This window comes from Melozone crissalis, unplaced genomic scaffold (assembly GCF_028551555.1).
Source record: "Melozone crissalis strain CALT ecotype California unplaced genomic scaffold, PUWL_Pcris_2 ptg000334l_1, whole genome shotgun sequence".
NCBI classification, from domain to species: Eukaryota; Metazoa; Chordata; class Aves; order Passeriformes; family Passerellidae; genus Melozone; species Melozone crissalis.
In genome coordinates this window covers 462,137-483,511 of record NW_026536083.1, presented here as the reverse complement: position 1 = coordinate 483,511, position 21,375 = coordinate 462,137, and the positions used below count along the sequence as shown (strand labels likewise).

Genomic DNA, 21,375 nt, shown 5'->3' with positions numbered 1-21,375 from the left:
CACTGGGAATGGGGTTAAATCCCTGGCCTGAATCCAACTGCACTCTGAAACAATGGCCTTTTCCAACAGTCCCAGCATCCCTGTAAAACTGGTATTCAAGTGTCACAAACAGAGTACACAGGGAAACACATAAAACCTCATTTAGCACACAGAGATTAATACAGTGGCGATGGAGTCTCCTTTCAGGACTCAGAACTGGCTATGTAAGAAATGAAATAGCATCAAAAATGCAAAACCAGAGAGAATAACCAAATATTTAAGAAAAGGTGGGTGCTGGAGGGTAAAACACAATAACAAATAGGTATCTGGAAGGGTATCACCTACTTAATCTACAGGCTGGAAATATAAAAAGCTTCAGACCATATTCCTTTTTTTTTAGATTCTATGTTGTTCTCTTTAAACATTTAGAGATTTTGAACTCATTTTAGCTATTTCTATCAGAGAGATGCAGAGTATTTTGAAACATGTTTTTCTCTATGAAAATACACGCTAGGCATATTAAAAAAAACACTCATGAAATGATTGAAAAATGTGATTCCTTAATACATTACAAATGAAACAGTGATAACTAGGAATGGAGGAGAATTGGAACACCTTACACAAACTTGCCCAATAATCCCAGCTACTCCTGAATTTTATATGATTTAATAAAATCAGACCTGCCTGGTAGTTGCATATGGCTTTGCCTATCCCTAAGTTGAGCAAATAATAAAAACAAATAAATAAATCCCCCTCCTTCAGAATCTACATCTCAGTTTGATTGTACAGTTTGAAATGAGGGAAATCAACACTCTAGAAGAATCTATATAAAAGTTGGGAATGCAACTGACAATGCAACAGTCTATAATTGGCTCATATTTTCTGTAGGTCAGTGTAATTAAGAATCAATGATAATTAAAATCTGTTGTAATTAGGTGCAAGACAGCAGCGTGTTGTTTCAGGTAACATTCTGAGTCAGGCCAGTAAAACCTCATTAGAACTGAGGAAGTTCTTGAGGCAGAAGACAGCTGCCTGTTGCCAGTCAATTTGGCTGAGCTCCAGAAAAACACACAAATTAATAAAACTGCAGCCAAGAAGACTGCAGAGAGCTTTGAAAGCTGGGAGAAATTAGAGAAAGCAAGGAGCAGGAAAGGGGAACAAGGACAGAGCATGCACAGAGAATCGGATGAGCTCTTTGTTAACTTTGTGGTCAGACAACATGAGTTTTACCACAGTCATACATATTTAACCATGAGTAACACAGACTGAGGAAGCATTCCCTGGAAAAAAGCAGTTCTGAAGCGAGTGTCATCCTAACAAAACAGACCATGAGCCACCCCCAGGCACAAGCTCCAGGTGATTTTATACATGTCATTGGCTAACAGAGTGATGACACGCTGTGTGCCAAACGCTGGTGTACACGTTTTAGAGAGGCTGCTGGAAAAATGGAGAGCTTGCAGCGCAGAGCTACCAAGATTTAATCTCCTTAAGCTGATGAAAAAGACTGAGCAGCAACTTGATTTCCCCTCTTCCTGAGGAGAAAATAACAAGAACTAACTGTGGTGTTTATTCCAGGGAATAAAAGCAAAAGAACAACCAGAGGCTGCTGCAAAACACAGACGAGTTTAGAAATAAGGTAGACAAAAAAGTGTAATGTACTGGAAGCCAGTGTAGACAGGTCAGGCAATCTAAAGTCTCAGTCAAATTACAATCCTTTATTAATTTAAGCAATATACATATGCCAATAAAAGCATCAGCAGCAAAGTAAGCTCAAAGTCTAAAGTCTAAGAGTTCTCTTAGAGTGACTCAGTAAATCATATTGTATACATTTTAGAATAAGATATTTTTCAGAATACCTTTGTAGAATCACTTCAGGAAAGGAATAATACAAATTATTGCTTTTAACACATTCATGGACTCACACACATTGAGCCTTCGGATCTCAACTTTCTTTTAAATTAAAATCACAGCGGAAAATTGTTTGAAGAAGGGGTGAAGAATTAACTGAATGAGTGACCATCTAAAAAAAGGAGATTAGAAGCAAGAACAGAAGCGACAAGGAGACTCCGGGATGACTGTCAGGTTGCTAAAATGACATGGGCAGCCTGTCAGTTTGGAACACTTAGCATCCAGAAGAACTGTCAGAGTCTCCGGATAAAGCAAAGAAACTCAGCACAAAAATAGAGCTAGTCAGCCACGGGAAACTAAAACAAGGCATGAAAACCAAACATATTAAATTAAAAAATTAAAGGATGAAACTAAAAGGACAGTACCACCGCTATGCAGTTAGAATGAGATTAAAACAAAAGTGCATGTTCCACAAAGCACTGAGTAAATATTCCATGTTCATTGCCAAGAGAGTGATGGCAGCTCAGTCTGTGACAGGATTTGCCCTTTGGTTACTGGAAAACGCCCTTCAGCCCCATGTTCCTGTAATCAACAGGCTGTGCAGGCAAATGACCTGCTTAGCACCCAGCTAGTCAGTTCTGCGTGCTCATATCCAAGTTGCAATATGTCAAACCACATGTTAAATTTTATAAACTTTGGCAGAAAAGCAAGCTTCTGGTCTTTTCAAAGTCAGGCCCACTGAAATGCTCATTAAAATATGCTGGTAACCAAAAAGGATGCTTCAGCATAGTACTCCTATCTCCTTTAGCCCTAGCAACAGATTAAAAAAGCCAATTTTGTCACTGCTATTTGTGCCACCTAAAATCCATAAATTGCTTTAAGTCACTTCAAAACTTGAATGGTATGAAGTTAAAAAACCAAACCTTAAAGAAAAAGCAGAAGAATGCATAATGTTGTGCCCTTAAAGCAAAGGGGGGCACTACAGCCACACAAATGTAAGAAACACAAATATAAATGTGACATATAAATGTAACAGCAGATACCCACGAGGTAACGTTTCACTTAAATTAATCACTCGCTACCTGATCATAAAAATATTCCATGACAGAATTGAAATAATTAGAGGTAAAAAAACATAAATGAGTTGTCTTTATATCACAAAGTGATCATTAGACAAACTCTGTTTTAATGAAAAAGGCAGGCAAATCAAACCAACCAACCAACACAGCAGCAGTAAATCCCTAAAATCAGCATGAAATAATTAACCCAGAATTTGATTTTACTGACTTAGGAAAGGAACAGTCTTTGAATTAATGTTTTTTTTTTTTTTAAAGGGAAGTTTAAAAAGACAGAAGATTGCACATATTCAACTTTGCACCATAAAAAGGTCAGTGCCTTATTTCTTTATTTTGCCACGCAGCTCTTGGAGCTCAGCTGAACTGCAGCTGAGGGCTAAGCTCTTTGAAAAAGGAGGAGGCTTTGTACTCATAATGCTGCAGCAGTTCTTGCAGGAACAATAAAAACCTGAATAAGATTTCCTGGTGTTCCTGCACTTGAAGGTAGCAGTTTGCTTTGCACAGTTTGGGTGTCCAGAAATTTGGAATTCTTGGGATTTATTATTCCACTGCAACCATCCAAGATTTTCTCCACTGTCACATGGATTAATAGCTAAACCCAAAACCATCCAATAATACCTACATGAGCATCTCAGCATGCTTAGTCAGAGTGAAAACAGAAAGAGAGGACAAAGGTAATAAAAGACAAAGCTAAGAAAATCTAATACACTTTAAGCATAGGAAGGTTCTGTGAATGCTGTGCAACTAAATATTCTTATATCTTGTTTTAGTTTGTTGATTCAGTTAAACAGTCTTTCCCTTACATATTTTTCAGCTTCTGTTTTTAGCCAAAGTACTTAGAGAAAGTACTGCTGAAGGGGATTGTCTTGTATTCCTGGGCTACATTCAGCCCAGATAAGGATCCTATCAAAAAGAAAAGGATGACACAGAAGAGAGGGGAAAAGGGGAAAAAAAAGCATAAGTAAAACTTTTGTAAATACAAGCTTCAAAGAAAAGGAAGGAAAAATGTGAGGAAGAGGAAGGAAAGAGAAAGCTTTTCACATGTGACTGCTCTAAATAAATTATGTCTGCTGCTCAAGGATACAGACCACAGAAAAATTTTTCATCTTCATGACTAAACAATATTTTATAATAAAAGCTTTTCTGAAGATTCCAATAAAACTAGAGCATGGCTTTATTTCCCACAGAACATAGCTTTATTTCCCACTTCTACCAGCCTGCATTGGAAGGGATGCAACGAAAGATGTAGTCCCCATCCCCAGGGCAATGAAAGTCCGAAATTTTGAATCTAAACTTATATAGTCCCCAACAGGTATGAGATAATACAAGAAAAATAAACCCACATGTGTCTGTAGCAATGTGAGTATGAACAGAGGTCTCCTGTAATTCCAGCTAGGAAATGTGGCAATGTTCCCCAGGTGCTCTTTGCAAACCTATGCTGAAGGTTATCAAGGGCCAGTTCACGGAGCTCATGATTCCATAATTCACTTAAAGGCAAAATCCAGGTGCAATCACACTGGCAACTCAAATTGTTTGTGATGCTAGGTGGATCCTGTGTGTATCAAATGGGGGAGTCCTCACGCAGAGGCAGCGAGGGAACGGCTGGGTGGGAGCTCTGACAGGAGGCACGAGCAGCAGACAGAAACAGCAGCCACATGCAGCAGCCAAGCACAGACATCTGTCGGGGCTGTGCCAGCACCAGAGCCAACGCTGTGTTCCACTGGCACCTCTAATGCTGCAGGACAGGCTTTCACATCACAACTCTCACGGAAAACGAAAAGGCAAAAGTGAAAAGAATTTAATGTTGTCACATATTTCTCCAAGGCAAACCAGACTAGAGTCAGAAGAACAACAAAAAAGCCCTCTCCTTAAAAATCCTTCTACTCTTCCTGATTTATCCTGCAGAGGATTCATAATCCTGCGACTGATGAAACCATAGCATGTTACCTTGGTAACTGTAACTCAAATTCAGTCTTTAGAATACACTCAAAGGTCAGACTGCATGAAAAGTTAAGGCTAAGGAAGGTATAATTCACATTGAAAGGCAGAGTACAGCAAAAAAAAGTGCTCCAGTATCTCCAATTACAAAGATTCCAAACAACAAATATAAACATGTTTGAAAAAAGAGAGTAAGATCACACAATGCCATAGTCACTGAGACTGCAAATATCAACCTACTTTAGGAAACTCTGAATATATGTTACAACAATATCTAAATTTATATGAAAATGCTATTGCATCAAAATATTGTCATAATATTTTCTATCATCTAAAATGAACAGATGTGCATTTTTTGAAAGGTCTTTCATTGCTATATGCTACAAAAAACCAGTCAGGTTCACTCAATAAGCAAAAATTTAATCTCATACTTCAAGGCTTATTTGTTATTATTTTGTTCAAAACTCTGCATTCTTTTTCTTACAAAAGCAGCCCAATTTCTCTGAGTATCAACTAAAGCAGTTTCAGACTTAAAGATCAACCTGTGCCATATATTTGCAGTATTAATGAAATACATTATGCTCAAATATGCTCAAATTATGTATAATATATAAGCAAGATGTGGCAAGCTTTTCATTTATGTCACGTTTGTGAATTTTAAGTAGTGCAAAAGTCTGTTATTTTAGAAATGTATCTATGGGCGTACACAGTGTGATTTTGTATCTAGGAAAATGCTGTGAACTCATAATCAGGCTTCAAGTTTAAAATGAAGCAGAATTAAAGCCAAATTTGTAACTGTAAACTTGGAATCTCAACCTCTGTGTAGTTGCTTCACAGTGCAGCCTTAGGGTTTCACGTTAAATTTCAGAGAGGGAGATGCAGAGAAAAACAAACATCTACACCCACACTCTCATAGAGAAGTCAAGCATGAAAAATTCTGGCCCCAAAGTTTTGAAAATCATTAGGGAACCAACTTTGGCACACACCTGGAAAGCTCTTCGGAAAGCTCCATCTTTCAAGTTAGTCCTATAAAAGAAAGCAATTTTAAAACGTCTCCATCTCTATGTGACCTTGAAAGTCCTATAAACTGTCCAAGGCATTCCTAAAACGATGTCTTACTCAAAAAGGACATGAAAACACAGCAGTTTGCCCCACACATCTCTGCAGCTCTCATGTGAGGGAGTGTTAGAGAACTTTCAGGACAGCTCAACAAAAGCACTGCTCTCACTGAAGGACACCTGTACTTATTCAAGAGAAATAGGGATGGCTCTGAAATGAAGAAAAAAGCAAGGATTTATTCCAGCATCATAGCAGTTGGATATTTTTTGTGTCTTTGGCCCACCAGCTCCAGAAGACAACCTCTCAGCTGGATGAAGCTCATCTAAAATTTTCTAACCATCACTATTATCATTATTGCTAAGCAAGAGCTACCTTTCATTCTACTTGATGACTTGATGGCTGCCTTATTACAGTACTTTAAATGATGCAACTTTGCTTTTTCCTTTTTTGTTTTTGGCTTGTGACCTAAAAGTTGTAACCAATATTTCATTTGCCTGTGCTGGTTAAATCCATAACACGGCGTATAGCAGAGGAGATACTCAGGGGGTTGAAGAGAGTGAAGGAAATTAGGGAAAAGTCTGTAAAAGTCTGTAAAAGGCCCACCATCTAAGGATTCTCCCAAGTTCAAAACTACACCTACCTAGCTGTTGAATATTTGTACTTTCTCTGAGGAAGGCGGGAAAGGTGTAGAAAGCTGTGTTGATATTTTTCACCTGCAAGCCTTCACTAGAGAGCAGAGATTATATCACCCTCCTGTCTAACATTACATGCCTGGTAGACAGAAACTTAGAGAACCAAACAGATAAGGAATAAGCTGCTCTCTGAACAAATCACACAAAATCAAGTCCAACACATCTTGCACTGAAAACAAGGATGCCAGGACTCCAGCATAAACCTCTCACACTGGTAAAATGCAGATGTTACAGCTGCATTAAAAATCAATACTACAACCAGAATTCACAGATCTCACCAGTACTACACAAATGACATAAAACTTTAAAAGTGATTTTAATTCTTGTTGTGTAAGAAATAAATTACAAGTGAGTACTGATAACTTTAAAAGTCTTTATATAAAATGATGTCATTAAATTCCGTGGAGAACATGTAAGGGAAGACACAGGATAAAATGCACAATGAAAAAAAAGAAAATTGAAACTATACAAAACTGTACAAAATAAAGCAGTTGTGTTGGTTTGTTGTTTTGTATGGGGAGTTGATTTATTTAGCCAAAGAGTGGCACAAAGGTTGGCTCTGATGTCCTTCCATTAGGACTACTACCACCATCACTAAGGATCTGTTTCATTTATTGCAACACACTTTCAGACTAGAAAATCCCATTAGACTTATTAAGCAGATATAATCTATGCATCAAGAATGCAAACATGAATCATAGGAGAAGATCAGAAGAAGATCAGAAGATGAGAAGGAGAAGATCAGAAGGTGACAAGGACCCTTGTCACAAAATTTTCTTTACATCATCCCACTGAATTATTCCATTTGACCTTTTGACACAGGCTGACAGGTATATCCAGGTAAACATGAATTTTATCAAATCAGAAAATAAAACTCAGTATATCACCTCAGAAAAGCAGAAGCATTTGCAGGAGAATGACACTGATTCAGAATGTTCACCTTTCCTTACAAATTTTCTATGGGGTAAGACACAGTCCAATTTTTTTTTTCCTCAAAATACTACACGCAAGTAAAATCTAGAGTAAATTAAATTACATCAGCCTACAAAAAGAAAAGACTGTAGTTTCAAAAGGTTTACACTCTAGCACAAACAACTGCACATGGCAAGCAGTCTGAGCACACATTAAAGCTGTACTTTGATAAATAACCTCCCACAAATGTGTAAACCTTGCCATTAGCACTCTCATCAAAGATACTATGGAGTCTTCTCTAGATGACTTTTCTGTAGCTGTGCAAATTTTTCTTTACTCTTGTCAATGACTAAAAAAAAAAAAATTAGGGGAGGTTGCTTACCGCCTGTATGCAACACCTTGCAATCTTCTGCTGAAGGCTCATTTTCACCCTCTTTGATGTTGCTGATGTTGTCCTTTTCAAGCAGCCTGTCCACCATGGCAATAAGGCAGTTCAAACTCTTTGCCACGTTGGCCCAGACCCTGTCCTGAAAAGACCAGAATTATCACTGCATGTTACTGCAGAAAAAAAACCAAAAAGGGACAATAGTAAGTTATTCATGATGTTAGCATACGACTGCTCCTCTCATCCTTCAGCCTATTACCAACCTGAGCCTTTTTCATGGAGATTCTCTTGCAGCGTAAATGAACCCAAACTTTTATGGTTTTAGACACTGTGCACAAGCGCTTCAAACTCGACATAATGCGGACAAAGTTTCAGGTCTAATAGCAAGGAACTGAGCAGCTTGTCTATTTAAATGATACCTTAAGAGTACAGACACACTCAAAGCTTGACAAATGAAACCTTGTGTGGGCCAGTTTTGTCACAGTGTTTAATAACCTCTTTTTGATAATTTAACATATCCTGTATTTTATCACATCAGTTACTCTGCTGAAGAAAATGTTAATTCAAGGACTAAAATGAGAAACTTGCTGTCATGGCATATTTATTAGCTAACACAATTTCAGTTTTGTTCCTCACCTCTCACACAAACTGCAACCGTCACACTTAACTGAGTTTACAATAGGAGAATTAGGGAAGTAATAGAGAGGTACAAAAAGTTCTGTACAAGCAGAGAGGAAAAGAAATCATGTGGAGCATAAGAAAGAGCTGTTATGGATAATCAAAGCTTTTGCACCCACTTTTGCAGCACTGAATAAGAAGGAAGAAACCAAGCCATACAAGTAATGAGGCTGTTCACAAGACAAGCAATCAGACTAAAACCAAACCATAACAAACCCACAGAAACCACCCTTCCCTCTCCAAGTATATGTTTCAATGCTGAGTCATTCTGAAAGTATTGCAGAGCAACCAGAGTTTGCTTGAGGGTTAAAAATGGGAATTTAACATCACTGCTTTGTTTTGTATTTTACAGAGCCAGAAGCATTATGTATTTGTCAGGTCTTCAGGCAGAAAAATGAAGTTGCAAAAATACCAAGAGAGAAGGTTAAAGAAAACTGAGAACTCAGAGAAATAGCATAGTTCCGTTTAAATGGCAACCCTTGGATTTTGAGTGGAGGCAAATCTAGAGCCACTGCTAAGGCAAACATTTAAATCTAATGTCGCTTTTCAACTATATGCCTCGCTTCAGCCTGACTAGAGGGATCTTATCTTATGCCCTGCTCCCTCCTCCTGAGGACACAAAAGACTGAGGGCAGGTATAGATTCCTTCAAAAGTTTCCTCCTCTATGCACTTCAAGCAATCCTGAAAAAACATTTACAATATGTGTGAAACTACTGATTTTTACCGCCCACAAGCATAATTCTGGGGAGAAGGATTCTATGAAGAATCCTCCAGAGTATAAGGGAGCTTCAGAGCTTTCAGTCACTGAAGTTGCTGAGGAATATGCAAGTGAGGTTGCTCAGAGAAGTTGGAGCAATCTAATTTCCCTTTTCTTTTGTGTGATGGGGGAACTTAATTCCTGCACAAAAAAAGCATTAAGCTCTTAAAGAGCATCTGGAGTTATTGCACAAGCAACACAAATATGAGCCCTTGTTTCACATCGGAAAGAGCACTTTTTTCAAACCAACTATTAACCCAGCATTGAGATGATTTCTATACAATATTCCCACAAACGTTCCCTGAGGGTTTAGAAGCGAAATTCATAAACATCTGTTGACAGAAAGCTCACTCTTATTATCATGTATCTGGCTTTTTTATATACAAGCAACTGAGAGGGAGCAAGGGCCTGTTTCACAGCCCCTTTTCTCCACACAGGAGGCTCCTGGGATTGTGGGCAGATAGAAAATGTAGAGGCATCTATTTATCATTCATTGAGATGTTATTCTGTCTGCACCAAAGGCAGTCACGTTTATCTAAGAAGGCTGTTGAAATTCTGCAGTTTGGCAGGAACAATTTTCAAGTAAAACTGCAGTTTCCCATCACTGAAAATCAAGTGGCTTCTATGATTCTCCATGAGAAGAAATTAATCCGTTTCTTTGTTGGAGAATTTTGCTCAGACATGGCTTGAAGGAAAAAAGGCCATGAAAATATACAGCTGATTGAAAAGTAAAAGGCAGCTGTAAACAGCAAAGTTCTCAGGCTTGTTTTTAATAACAAGTAAATACCTTGTCCTTGGGTAGTGATGGGAAAGCAGTGACAAACATGGAGGCCTTGAGAACAGTTAATAACAGGATGAGAAACACAAGTTTTGGTCTCAATAACAAACCACAGGTATTGAAAACAAGAGGAGGGGTTGCTGTGTAATCTGTAGCCAATGATGAGCTCGGGTTTTGCAATATGTATGAACTTAATTAACACGGTTATAAAAATGTGCATGTTAGATCAATAAATTGGAGTTCGATGCTGATCAATTAAGATGGGCCGTCTCCCTTCACTTCGTCACTTCTTATTGTCATCTTTTACTACTTCCAGAATATTTTCCTGTAGCCTAGCACTGACCTTTCATCTTCTTAAGCAGATGAAAAGATGGAAAGGCAGGCCTTGGCATCAGTGAAAGCTGGGCACCTCTCCTAGGACAATTAAAAATGAGCCTGTAAAATAATTCTCTTTCATTCATCCAACTGAAAAAATTGTAATTAAGTTCCATCTGATCAGAAAGTATCATTAAAAACTAAGACACCTTCCTCATTTCAGAGAGCAGGAATGGACACTCCTTTCTGTCACTGCACCTGACTGGATGTCTTCCTTCTAAACACTGCCAGCCAGTGGAGTCCCAGAGGCTGTTTCTGTTTTTAAAGGATTCTCAGCCTTTCCGAATTCACCACAGAGCTCCTCAGTCACTTCTTGTCCCTCCATACACACCACTTCAGCTGTGTGCTTTGCTTGTGCCATGTATGGCACAGCATCTGCACGTCCAAGCACTCTGAAGATGCTGTGTCGCCTTCATTTCAGTGGATATTCAGATAATTCCTTAAGGCCTTTTTGAGCTCTGCTCAGAGATTAACACCCTCGTGGGCTGCTTCAAGGGTCAGCTTAAAGAGTTGTTTAAGGATGTAGATTTCAGGCAAAACTAAAGTTCCAACTGCAAAATGTAACACTAGTACTTATAATAGTACTTATAACACTTAGTACTGATAATAGTGAGGAAAAAACCTACAACAGCAAAGGAGGATAGAGCATTGTGCATACAAAGCAACATATATTAAAGTTTTTCCCTTTATAGTTGTGTTTCACAGTGGATTAAGTGTTTTTTCAAATTTTACATGCCTTTATTCTTTCTCTTTCCATCGTGCTAATCACAATTTGATTATTAAAACTCATATCACCTCTACTGACAGAAATAACTGAAAAGTTTAACCATTCAAATCCAGAAAAAATCACAAAATTTCTCCAAAATTTATACTGTCTCAAGTTTGACAATGACTCTGACTCAGCTCAATTCAGAAAACAGTGAAAGATACATTTAATTTGAATCAAGATTACTAATTCAGCAGAAAAAAATGAATGCTGTTTAAAATGACCCACTTATGCAGTTTAATAGGTGAGGACCAAGCACCTGGCGGCTTTTAGTTATGAATTACAGCAAAGCTATCTTCTCTTCAGAGATGCTGAACTGCAGTACTAAATTAAAATGCAGCTTTCACAAATGCCACTTTTTCCAGTGCAAAATTTATCTCTTTTACAAAAACTATTGTGTTATTTATATCTCTAAATGTTTCAACAGCTAAAAACAAACATTTTGGCTTTAGTTCAAGCAAAGAGCACCATTCCAGCCCCTCAGGTTGTTGAGAAAACAAGAAAAAGTGAATTAAAGGCTCTAAAACTGGAGGACAAATGAAATAATGAGTTATTTATTGTTTAAATCTCACGAATACTTAATGCATGGGGCTGGAAATAATTGCCTTTCTTCTAGAAGAAATATATTCTTCTTCCTTTATTTTTGGTGTGGAAAAAATTACAGGTTAGGTGGAATACCATAGCTCACACAAGTTATTAATTATTTACAATAGAGATGAATATGCTGACATCCTTTACGTCTATGAGAATACAGTGATGAACTCAAAGCATGAGCCTGGACTGAATAAAAATAGCTTGAGTACGTATGAAATAAAGTAACAGACCTATTAAAGAAGACATCCACCAAAATAATTGATTTATAACATTTCAGCCATATAAATAATACATATCTTTGAAAGATATGCTAAGAATGTTAAAATCCAAACACTGTATTTAATTCTTTTACAGAACCTCAGACAGTTTCTAAGAACAGAGTCTAGGGGCAATGGGCTGAGGGTTAATTCAGTGTATTTAAAATGATTACAGCCTGAGGGCTGGAGAGGGGTGTTGCAGGGGGTGGGGAAGAAAAAAACCATTTCCCTGTGAACAGCATATACTGTTCCAGTCCTTAAATCTGCCCAACTAGCAAAACCAACCCAAGTAAGAACAAAGACTATTCTTGTGTCTGGGCAAGAATACACTCAACACCTTCACTGTTCTATGCACAACTAGGCAGTCTCAGAGCAGCACACTGTACTTAGGCAAAGCCTTGCAATTTAGCTTCAAAATCTGCATATCTGCGATGCATCTGAGAAGCACAATTTTACAGTTTTGCACCCCTTTGCCCCCTGCAACGGCATGTGACAAGGACACTGAGGGCTTGAGGTGGCTTATGCTAATTTGTAGGGTTTCACTGGCCAAGGGTTTCTGTCCACTTACCCACTCCTCCTCATCATACTCAGAATGATGGGGTATGGAGTCCTGCCTTTTGACGTGAGCAGGATGGTCCTGGTGCTGTGCATCAGCCCCTTCCTCTGCGCTGCTCCTGGGCACAGCTGGTTTCTTGAGCACACAGCCAGGCCGGGCCGTGTACAGCGCTAGAAGGGCACTTCTCACCAGCTGGTCCTTGAACGTGTGCACAAATAACTCCGTCTAGGGAAAAAACCAAACCAATGGAAAGGTTAGAGCAAAGAATGTGGTATGGCAGCAAAGCTGTGTAACACTGAATTATCCTTAGGCAGAGCGGTTATTTGTTTCAGGCCTGCCTGGGAGGCAGAAAACAAAGTAGGCCAACAAATAATGAGGAAAATTTCAAGAGTTTTAGAGATCACATTCTACAATCCCAGTGTTCTAAGCATTAACACAGGAGCACATTATCTGTCAGAGATCACAATCTTTTCACATTTTATTTGAATTCCAAATTTCACCTCAGAGGCAAGCCTCAACAAGAACCACTTCCAAGAGTAACCAACCACAGCACAATGATTTCTGAATAAGTGTAAGATAAAACACAATTAACCAGTTCAATAATCTCTCTAAATAAAACCCACCACTCTACAATGCTGAAATAGCAGTATCTGCAAAAGCAGTATTTCCACAGATAAATTTTACTACTGGTAGGTGTCAACCCAGATATCATGGTAGGTGACACCTGATTTCAAGCTTGATTTTTTTGTATATTTTAAAGAAAGGAAACTCTGAAGTTGTCTTCTCGGGTCTTCTGAAGATGCTATTCAATCTCTGCATCATTTTTCTATGTTGACTGTTACAGCTGGCATTTTACCGTATTTTTTAAATCCTTCAACCTCCCTGCATTATTCATCTCCCTTCCACCTCAACAAGGAAAGTATGCCTTTGTGCAGACAATCTTAATTAAACAGGGATGTGGGAAGGTATGTAGATAAGAGTCAGAGGATCCAGCCTCAACCAGCAGGAAATGCCAAAAATGAGGGCTGCCCAGCCAAGCTCTCTTCAGCCCTTATGTGCTGCTTATGCAAAAACTGGAGGGAAAAGTAGCCAAAAAAACCCCAAAACAAACAAGTGCCAAGTGCCAGCACCTCCCTGGAACTCCTGAGAAGATTCCTGGAAGTCTTTTCTCCCAGTTTCTGCATTTCTTATCCTATCCCTTTCTTCATGCTACCTGTTCCTCTTTTGCACCCACTCCTACTCAACTTCTTTTTCTTGCCTTCCTGTCTCAAGACCCTCTCAAAAGTTTACAGATATTTAAGACAGAAAGGCTCTAAAAAATTAATGGTTTTCTTAAGGCTCCAGCTGCTAGGTGAGGTACTTAAATGAGAAGTTTCTGCCTTTCCCATTTTCATTATGTTTACCAAAAAAATGCTTTCTGAATTGTTTCACATGGACGGGCTGAAAATTTTACTCCAAATAAATCTCTACAGTTCTAAAAATAAGAACTGCAGGCACATCTAAGAAAAATTATTGATTTTTTAAAACCAAAATCAGACCTGACTTGGGATTCTTTAGACTTGGCAACGCTACTCATCTCCCTGGCGATATTACCAGACCCATTCCTTCTCCTCATTACCAACTTGGTGCCTGAGGGAAAGGCCATTTTTTAACAGTTTTCTCAGGACTGTCTCCTCGTTGTCCTGAATTGCTCTGCAGGACAATTGCAGTTTTCTACATTTCCAACCCAGATGGTGCATGCCTGGAGAATGACTTAGTCTCTGGGGAATAGTGCTATCACACCCCACCATTCTTTGCCTTACCATGGCACAATGAGATTTGAGGGGTTGTGTGGTAACAGCAAAGCTCCTCTTCAACACTTCTACAGTTCCATAGCAAAAGAGTTGAAACTCCATTACTTGTCTACCCTTAAAAACAGCAATATCATGGTTTTGCTGAGGTTTAATATCTACCTTCCCCACAATGTCTGTTTGAGAAAATTTCACGTTTCTGGTTCAGAATAACGCTCAAAAAAACTTTACATTTCAAAAAATTAGGAGAATTGGATAGCTTGATGTAAATAATGCCCACTAGGACTGCAAAGTTTAAGTAATATAATTGAATAGAAATATTTTATAGGGAAATTTAGTTTTTAAAAGAAAATCAGTACAGAAGTGCGACTCCATTTTTCATGCAGCAACTCAAATAATTCTGTAATTAAATTCCATTCAGAGATCCCATTGGTTTTACAGCAGTCTATGTTTTAACTTCACTTTCTAACAGCTCAGTACAGCTAAATTTGCAGAACATCACTATTTATGAAACTGCACTGAAATCACAAAACCAGTCTATACAAAGAAATAAAAACTCTGCAAATTCTTTCAGATACTCTACTAAAGAGTATTTCTGCAAACAAAGATAGGCATAGCTGGAAAATTAATTTATCAAGCCTGCTGCAAGCTGCAAATGCTGATACACTTGTCGATAGCTAAAGGCTTCCTTAATCAACTAACAAAAAGGGATGATAAAAGGTTAGTCTCAGGAAAACACTACAGGAAACTGTAAATTATATATGGAGATGCTTAACAGGAGAAAATAAGCTCCTTTTAAGAAGCAGCAGTGGAATTATTTGATTTCATTTTCCACTTTCAATCCATGCAGCCAGTCCTTCCATTTCCAACATGAACACTTTAATGTAATTCACATTATTGATAATTCAGATTTACTCACTGCTACCTAATAATTATAGAAAGAATTCTTATATATACCAAGTGATATGTTTTTTAATAAACTTGCAGAATTTAATCACCAGGCAAATAATTTTTATGGCTTCAAACAGATGTTTACTTTCTAAATATCTATCCAGTTAAAACATCAGAGCATTTATTTTTTACATACAAAAAGTGCAGGAAAGATGGAATAGCAAAGCACTACATATGCCTCAGGAGCACAAGCAGATATCATGTCATTATACTCAGCAGAGCATGTGCTACTCTGTGTTAAATGCAAGCAGGAACACTCTGGTAGTCTTGGTTCTCCAGTACTGTACCAGACTATACAGACAGAATATTTCAAGACAGCAATATAAGGCTTTGAATTAACCATGAGGGATCTAATTTCAGTATTGTGTGGGTTCACTGAGTTTAGGGCTTTGAAATTGTATTTCTCTTTCCTGAAGCTGTTTCTTGGTCTCTCTTCCCCATCTCTCCTCCCCTCTTTACAAGCAGCTGTCCCAGCACACTTGCTTCCTCAGCAATCCACCCTATTTCTCTATTGTCCACCTTTTCCTAGGAGTGCATTTGGTAATAGACAGGGAAGCAGGTATTGAACCACTCCTGCTGCAGTTGTTCAGACAACTGGATTTGTCTCTTCCAAGCAAAAGGTGGAGGCTAGACAGACATCCAAGGAGTACATGGGGTGAGACTCCTTCTTCTGGGAACCTGAGCTCATGCACTAACAGCAATTTAATCCTGGTCCTGAAAAGCTGATATGAACACACTCAACTAAGCCACCAGCTATAAATGTAAAATACCTAAGGCTTTAGCAAACTGAATGAATTGTCTTTTTTGTCCCCTTTTTATAGCCAGAGTCTCTAGCGAGCCATGGTTCAAGCAGTACTTTAGTACCATGGCTCCTGCCTCTGAAATCATCCCCTCCTCCTGTCCAGAGGCCAATGGCAGAGAAAATGCACATTGCTCAGCAACCACCCCTTGGATCTTCAGAACAAACCCTTCTTTGCCTGATTGGCTTTGCCTGTGCATACAGATTTCTTTGAACTAACCTCTAACAGAGCAGCTTCACTCTTCTATGCACAGCTAAAAATGCCCTCCTGCATCCAGAGGTACACCATAATCACTACAGTCCCCCTCCTTAAATTCCTCTGTTTCATTTCCAGGCTGAATTCTGCCTTCTTCCATCACCCCTGACGCTCAGAGCGACTCCACATTCTCAGAGCGAGTGTGGATTCACACATCTGCCGCTGAGAGCGATGTTCCTCTCCCTAGTGCTCTTCTGGAATGCCTTCCCAGCAAGTGGCCAAGCTCAATATCAATATTTGAAACCCTCCTATGGCACGAGGAGCTGCTGGGGTAATGGTGCTCAACAGACCAACAGGGCTGTCACTTCCCAATAGCTGAAGATGCATGGAAATGGTTACTGATCGTGTTATTGAGCCATACTGGGATCATACTGCTGAAGGGATGGCCCGTGGAGAAATGGGAAACTCTTCACAAGCTCTCGGGTCACAGAGTTCATATTGTTATTCATATAAGGGCTCATATTTTTATAGGGTAACATATGCTGGGAAGCACTACAGGCTTCAGCTAATCTCCATTATCAGTCTGTGAGACCAGCGGCGAACATTATCTTCTCTAATTTAGAACTAAAGGAACTAAAATGAGGAAGAGGTTACAGCTACAGACAGATATAATAGGAAAAAGAGAAATAAACTTTGAGATCTCCTAGAGCAAATTTCCCAGCTTCTCCTTCCAGGCTGCATCACCATTTCTGATCATGCTGTTATTCTAAACCTTATACACCAACCTGGCTTGAACTACCTCCCATAACCAGCAGCTTGAAATATCATAGAAAGAGAATGAAAAAAAAAGACTTCTCATACTACAAAATTATTTATAATTGTTGATATTTTCATAAACTCCACTATGTAGCCACTAGAGGATGAAGAAGCTACATGAAATTAAATTAATTACACTTTTTAATAAAGCAATCTTTATAGATTTCATTAATTTTCTATACGGAAGGCCTACAGAAATGCTAAATAACATTATTTTTCTAATAACAACATTTTGATGCTTATTTTAGCTGAGTTTATTTAACATTTCCTGATGCTGTGAAAGTCAAATGATGCAGAAACCCCCCCCCCCTTCCTCCCCAGCAGTTAGAGAGACTTGGTTACTCCATTTTCCATTGCAGTGAGGATTTGAATCTTACTTTTTCTGAAAGCATCTTTAAAGAGTTCTTCAAGCTGTCTGGAGAACGCTGGCTTGCAGAACTGAGCAGCAGGTCTGCATGGCTTGATATGAGAGGCTGCAGATGACTGATGTTGCTGAGAACTTCTTTTGCCTTGGCTGTGTTTTCAGGTGAATAGTAAATACACTGGTATCCAGTGCTGTGATAACAGAGAGTCACATCATGTCAAATTCATTTCTGCCATTAACAGCAATGCTTATGGTGCTAAAAATCTTACCACTGCTTTTCCAAAAAAAAAAAAAGCCAGATGCCTGAACTTCACAGACACCACTGATCCTGCATTTAAGGGTAAAAACAAACCTTTCCTTGAACAGTAAAAGCATAAACGGCATGAAACAGCCCACCACCACATGCTCCAAGTAATACAGTGCAAAATTCCTTTGAGTGGGTGATCTGAACATAAACCCCCATGTTTTTATGTGTTTCTTTTAAACACTGTAATTCTAGAGACAGAAAATATTTGACAAAGTCAGGTAATAATATCAAAGAGCATAAGGCTCCTTATTCTTCCAACTGAGCTCCCCAAAAGAGAATTGACTGCCTCACCGAGTCTTTCCAAGTGGGCCATTAAGGTTGAATTGATCAGTGGCCCACACTGTGTTTTGATTGGCCTCAATGATGTCCAGGAAGAGACGATAAACAGAGTTATCTCCAATAAAGAACAGGCATCTGATTTGCAAGAAGAGACCCAGCAATGGGTGCGGAAGTGAATTACTTCAAAACCACACAAATGCACACTGCAAACTTCCTACTGTCCACTGTTCAAACTACTGCAATTATTTTGCAGGACTTCTCCTATCCCTCTTTCTTCTTTTCCTCCCTACAAATTATGCAATATCCTCTTACACCACTGTTCTCAAACACCACTTCAGACAGCATGCACACACCCACTGGCTCTTGCCTGCAGCCCACAGCTCCTCACCTGAACCTCTGGTACGTAACCCTTCCTTTTATAAAGCCCTGGTTTAGTCTTTCAGAGAAACTAACCAAAATCTTCTGCAGCTTCAGATTAAAACAGGAAAAAAAGAACCCAAGCCCCTCCTGGCACATCACCAATGCCAGAGGAATGTACATGCTACTCCCAGCTGGTACTGTTTGTATCTCCCTTCTCTCCTTTTTGTCTGAAGTATTTCAGTCCCTTCAGCCATTTCACCACTTTCTTTCTTTCTTAATTTGGCATACCAAGACCAAATACTGACACTTGTTCAATCCTCTGAACTTTATGCATTCGCTTTCATTTCAGTCTTTGTCCAGATCTCTTCCCTACCCCCAGTTCCCCTTTGTGCCTTTTATTGAGTGAATTCTAGTTCCTTCTCTTTAGTTTTCTACAAATTAGAAACTAAATCTTGATCAGTCCCTTCCAATTCAGCATTTTCTATGATTCTGGCAAATAAGGATAGCTTCAAGCAGTTTTAAAATGAAGGCTCTTGCTTACATATTTTGCTGAGGTATACTCTCAATACCCAATTCTAATTTTCTATTCCCCAATATCCATTCTATTTTTCTGTCTTTCACCAATGTCTTCATTCCTAGATACAATTCTTTGTAGAAGCAATCAGGATTAATGGCATATAGCTGCCATTACTACCAGCCACATCTAAATTACGACGCATCTCCAACTTACATGAGCTACTCATGTCTACTAGACCCATGTCTAGTAGAAGTCATAATTCTGAGTATTTCAGCAAAGTGAATAATATAAACTGTCCCTCCTAATGAATTAGGAAAAACAAGCAAACCTCTGTCCCTCTGAGTAATCAAGAAACTGCCACAGTTCTGCCTTTGAGGTGGAGAGCCTGTTAGTGAGATGACTTCCAGAGTCAGATCTGGCACTACATCCACTGGAACCCTCAAGCAGCAGGCTCAGTGGATAGGGCAGGGACAAAGAGCAACAGTCTATGTTAATTGCAGTGAAGACATAGTCTTAAAAGTCTTGACACTTCTCTAATTCCCCATCAGGCTTTTCCCTCCCTTTATCAAAAAGTCCTTTTTGCAGGCTGAATCTGGCTAATGCTGTTATCAAGTTAACTCCTTTCTGGGATTTCCCTCAGTCTTTAAATCCTAGATAGTTTTCACTGATCTCCCACAGCTCTAGGCTTCACTGAATATTGCAGCAGAAAAGCTACAGACACCACTTGTAAGAAAGAGGGCAGTGACACCAAAGGTGTGGGCAGTTCTCATTGCAATTAAGTAAATCATAGCTTTTAAGTAAAGGAATTAGTGAAGAGAGAATGACTCTTCAGAATGAAGTGCACTACCAGACTGGTAATTATTTGGACAATTTAAACATTTTCAGAACCCTAGAAAGCACGACACAACTTCAAATATTTAGTTCCTCTCATAATTTGAGAGCAACTTTCTCAATCCCCCTAGAAGAATGTGTAATTATTTTTCAGAAACAACACGTTTGAAGTTTCTAACTGTTGTGTTCACACTGCTGCATGTATGACTAGCTGAGGTTTTCTGTGGCCTTAGCCTTCACAAACAGATATTCCCACTCACAAGTAAGCGACATTCCCTCCTCTGCAGCTACTTTTAAAGCTTAGTGCTGCATGCAGCTCTGGTATGTAAGCACTGTTAGGCAGAAGAGAAACTTTTCACAGGTGTCCTAAGGCACAAACTGCATGAAACTTCTGCATTAGGGTAAAGGCCGCATGGGTAGGTCCAGTGCAGAATAGCAGCAGCATAATGAAAACATACCTCTCATATGTAAATTATGACTCAGGTACCTTTTGAAAACTGTATTATAATGCTTTCTGGGAAAAGTTTGAAAGCTTTCACTAAGCATATAAAACCACACTTGACCATTTCCATATATTGGCGCCATCATTAACCATAACCACATGACTGTCAGCGGTCATTTCAGTCCTAAACTTGCTTTATGGACATTCTTCAGATCACATACCAGAAACTTTTCACTTAAAAGAAAAGCCTTTCTTGCTCTCATTTCAGGTCCTATTTTTTTTTTATAATGTGCCTTTTATAAAAATTGGATATGACATTCCTGATGGTAATAAATGAGAGAAGAATTGCAAAGCCACTGCATTTTTGTAAATATTATTATACAGGACTTTCCCTTTGTGTCTGCACAAAGATTGATATTCTGTGTAATAGAAAAGACGCCAGAACTATCTTCACATACACATTTTCCACATTCTTCTGCTTGATAAACTTTCACAAAACATATGTCTCAGTCTTGTTTTTGTTTTGCAACTGCAAATGCTACCAGATAACTGTTTCTCTTTGTCTGCAAATTCCACAAGTCTAAGACTGCGCAAGAAATATATTGCAATATGCTGACACTGTTGAATATTTTGATAAACTGCTCTAATAATCAGACTGAAGGTCAAAAACACGCAAGGCAATTCTGTCACATCTTGACAGCTGCTAGGATTGGCTGAGAACTAGTCTCTTCCCACGTCCTGCATTAGGTCTTCAGCTCAGTTAGCCTAGAGAAAACAGCTGCTGAATCTGCATTTTTCCTGTTCGTTCTGTATTCTGACTGATATCGCAAGGTGTCACTTCTTCCTTCAACAAAATCTTCAGAAAATCTAGCCCCATCATAAAACAGGAAATTCAAATTGCAGAAGGTGCCCCGGGGGACACAAGGTGTCCTCAAAACACCTTTATCCAGCAAAATAAACAGGTGCATGCAAAGTAGCACTGTTGTCGCCAGAGTGAAATAAATTTGTCCATTATAAGATTGAGAATGTAGTAAGAAATGGTTCATTTTCTGAAAGGTGAGCACTGTGAGAA

The 21,375-nt window shown here is 38.8% G+C and overlaps 1 protein-coding gene across 1 annotated transcript in view; it reads right to left on the bottom strand.

Annotated features, from left to right (window-relative positions):
- LOC128949952 (inositol polyphosphate 4-phosphatase type II-like) overlaps positions 1 to 21,375 on the bottom strand; it is a gene marked incomplete at its 5' end in the record, with an annotated part of 97,044 nt that overhangs the window by 37,120 nt on the left and 38,549 nt on the right. Inside the window, 3 exons of the mRNA XM_054294845.1 lie at positions 7,887 to 8,031; positions 12,664 to 12,876; positions 17,581 to 17,758. Of these exons, the coding sequence (XP_054150820.1) occupies positions 7,887 to 8,031; positions 12,664 to 12,876; positions 17,581 to 17,758 (536 nt within the window). The remainder of the gene's footprint in view (positions 1 to 7,886; positions 8,032 to 12,663; positions 12,877 to 17,580; positions 17,759 to 21,375) is intronic.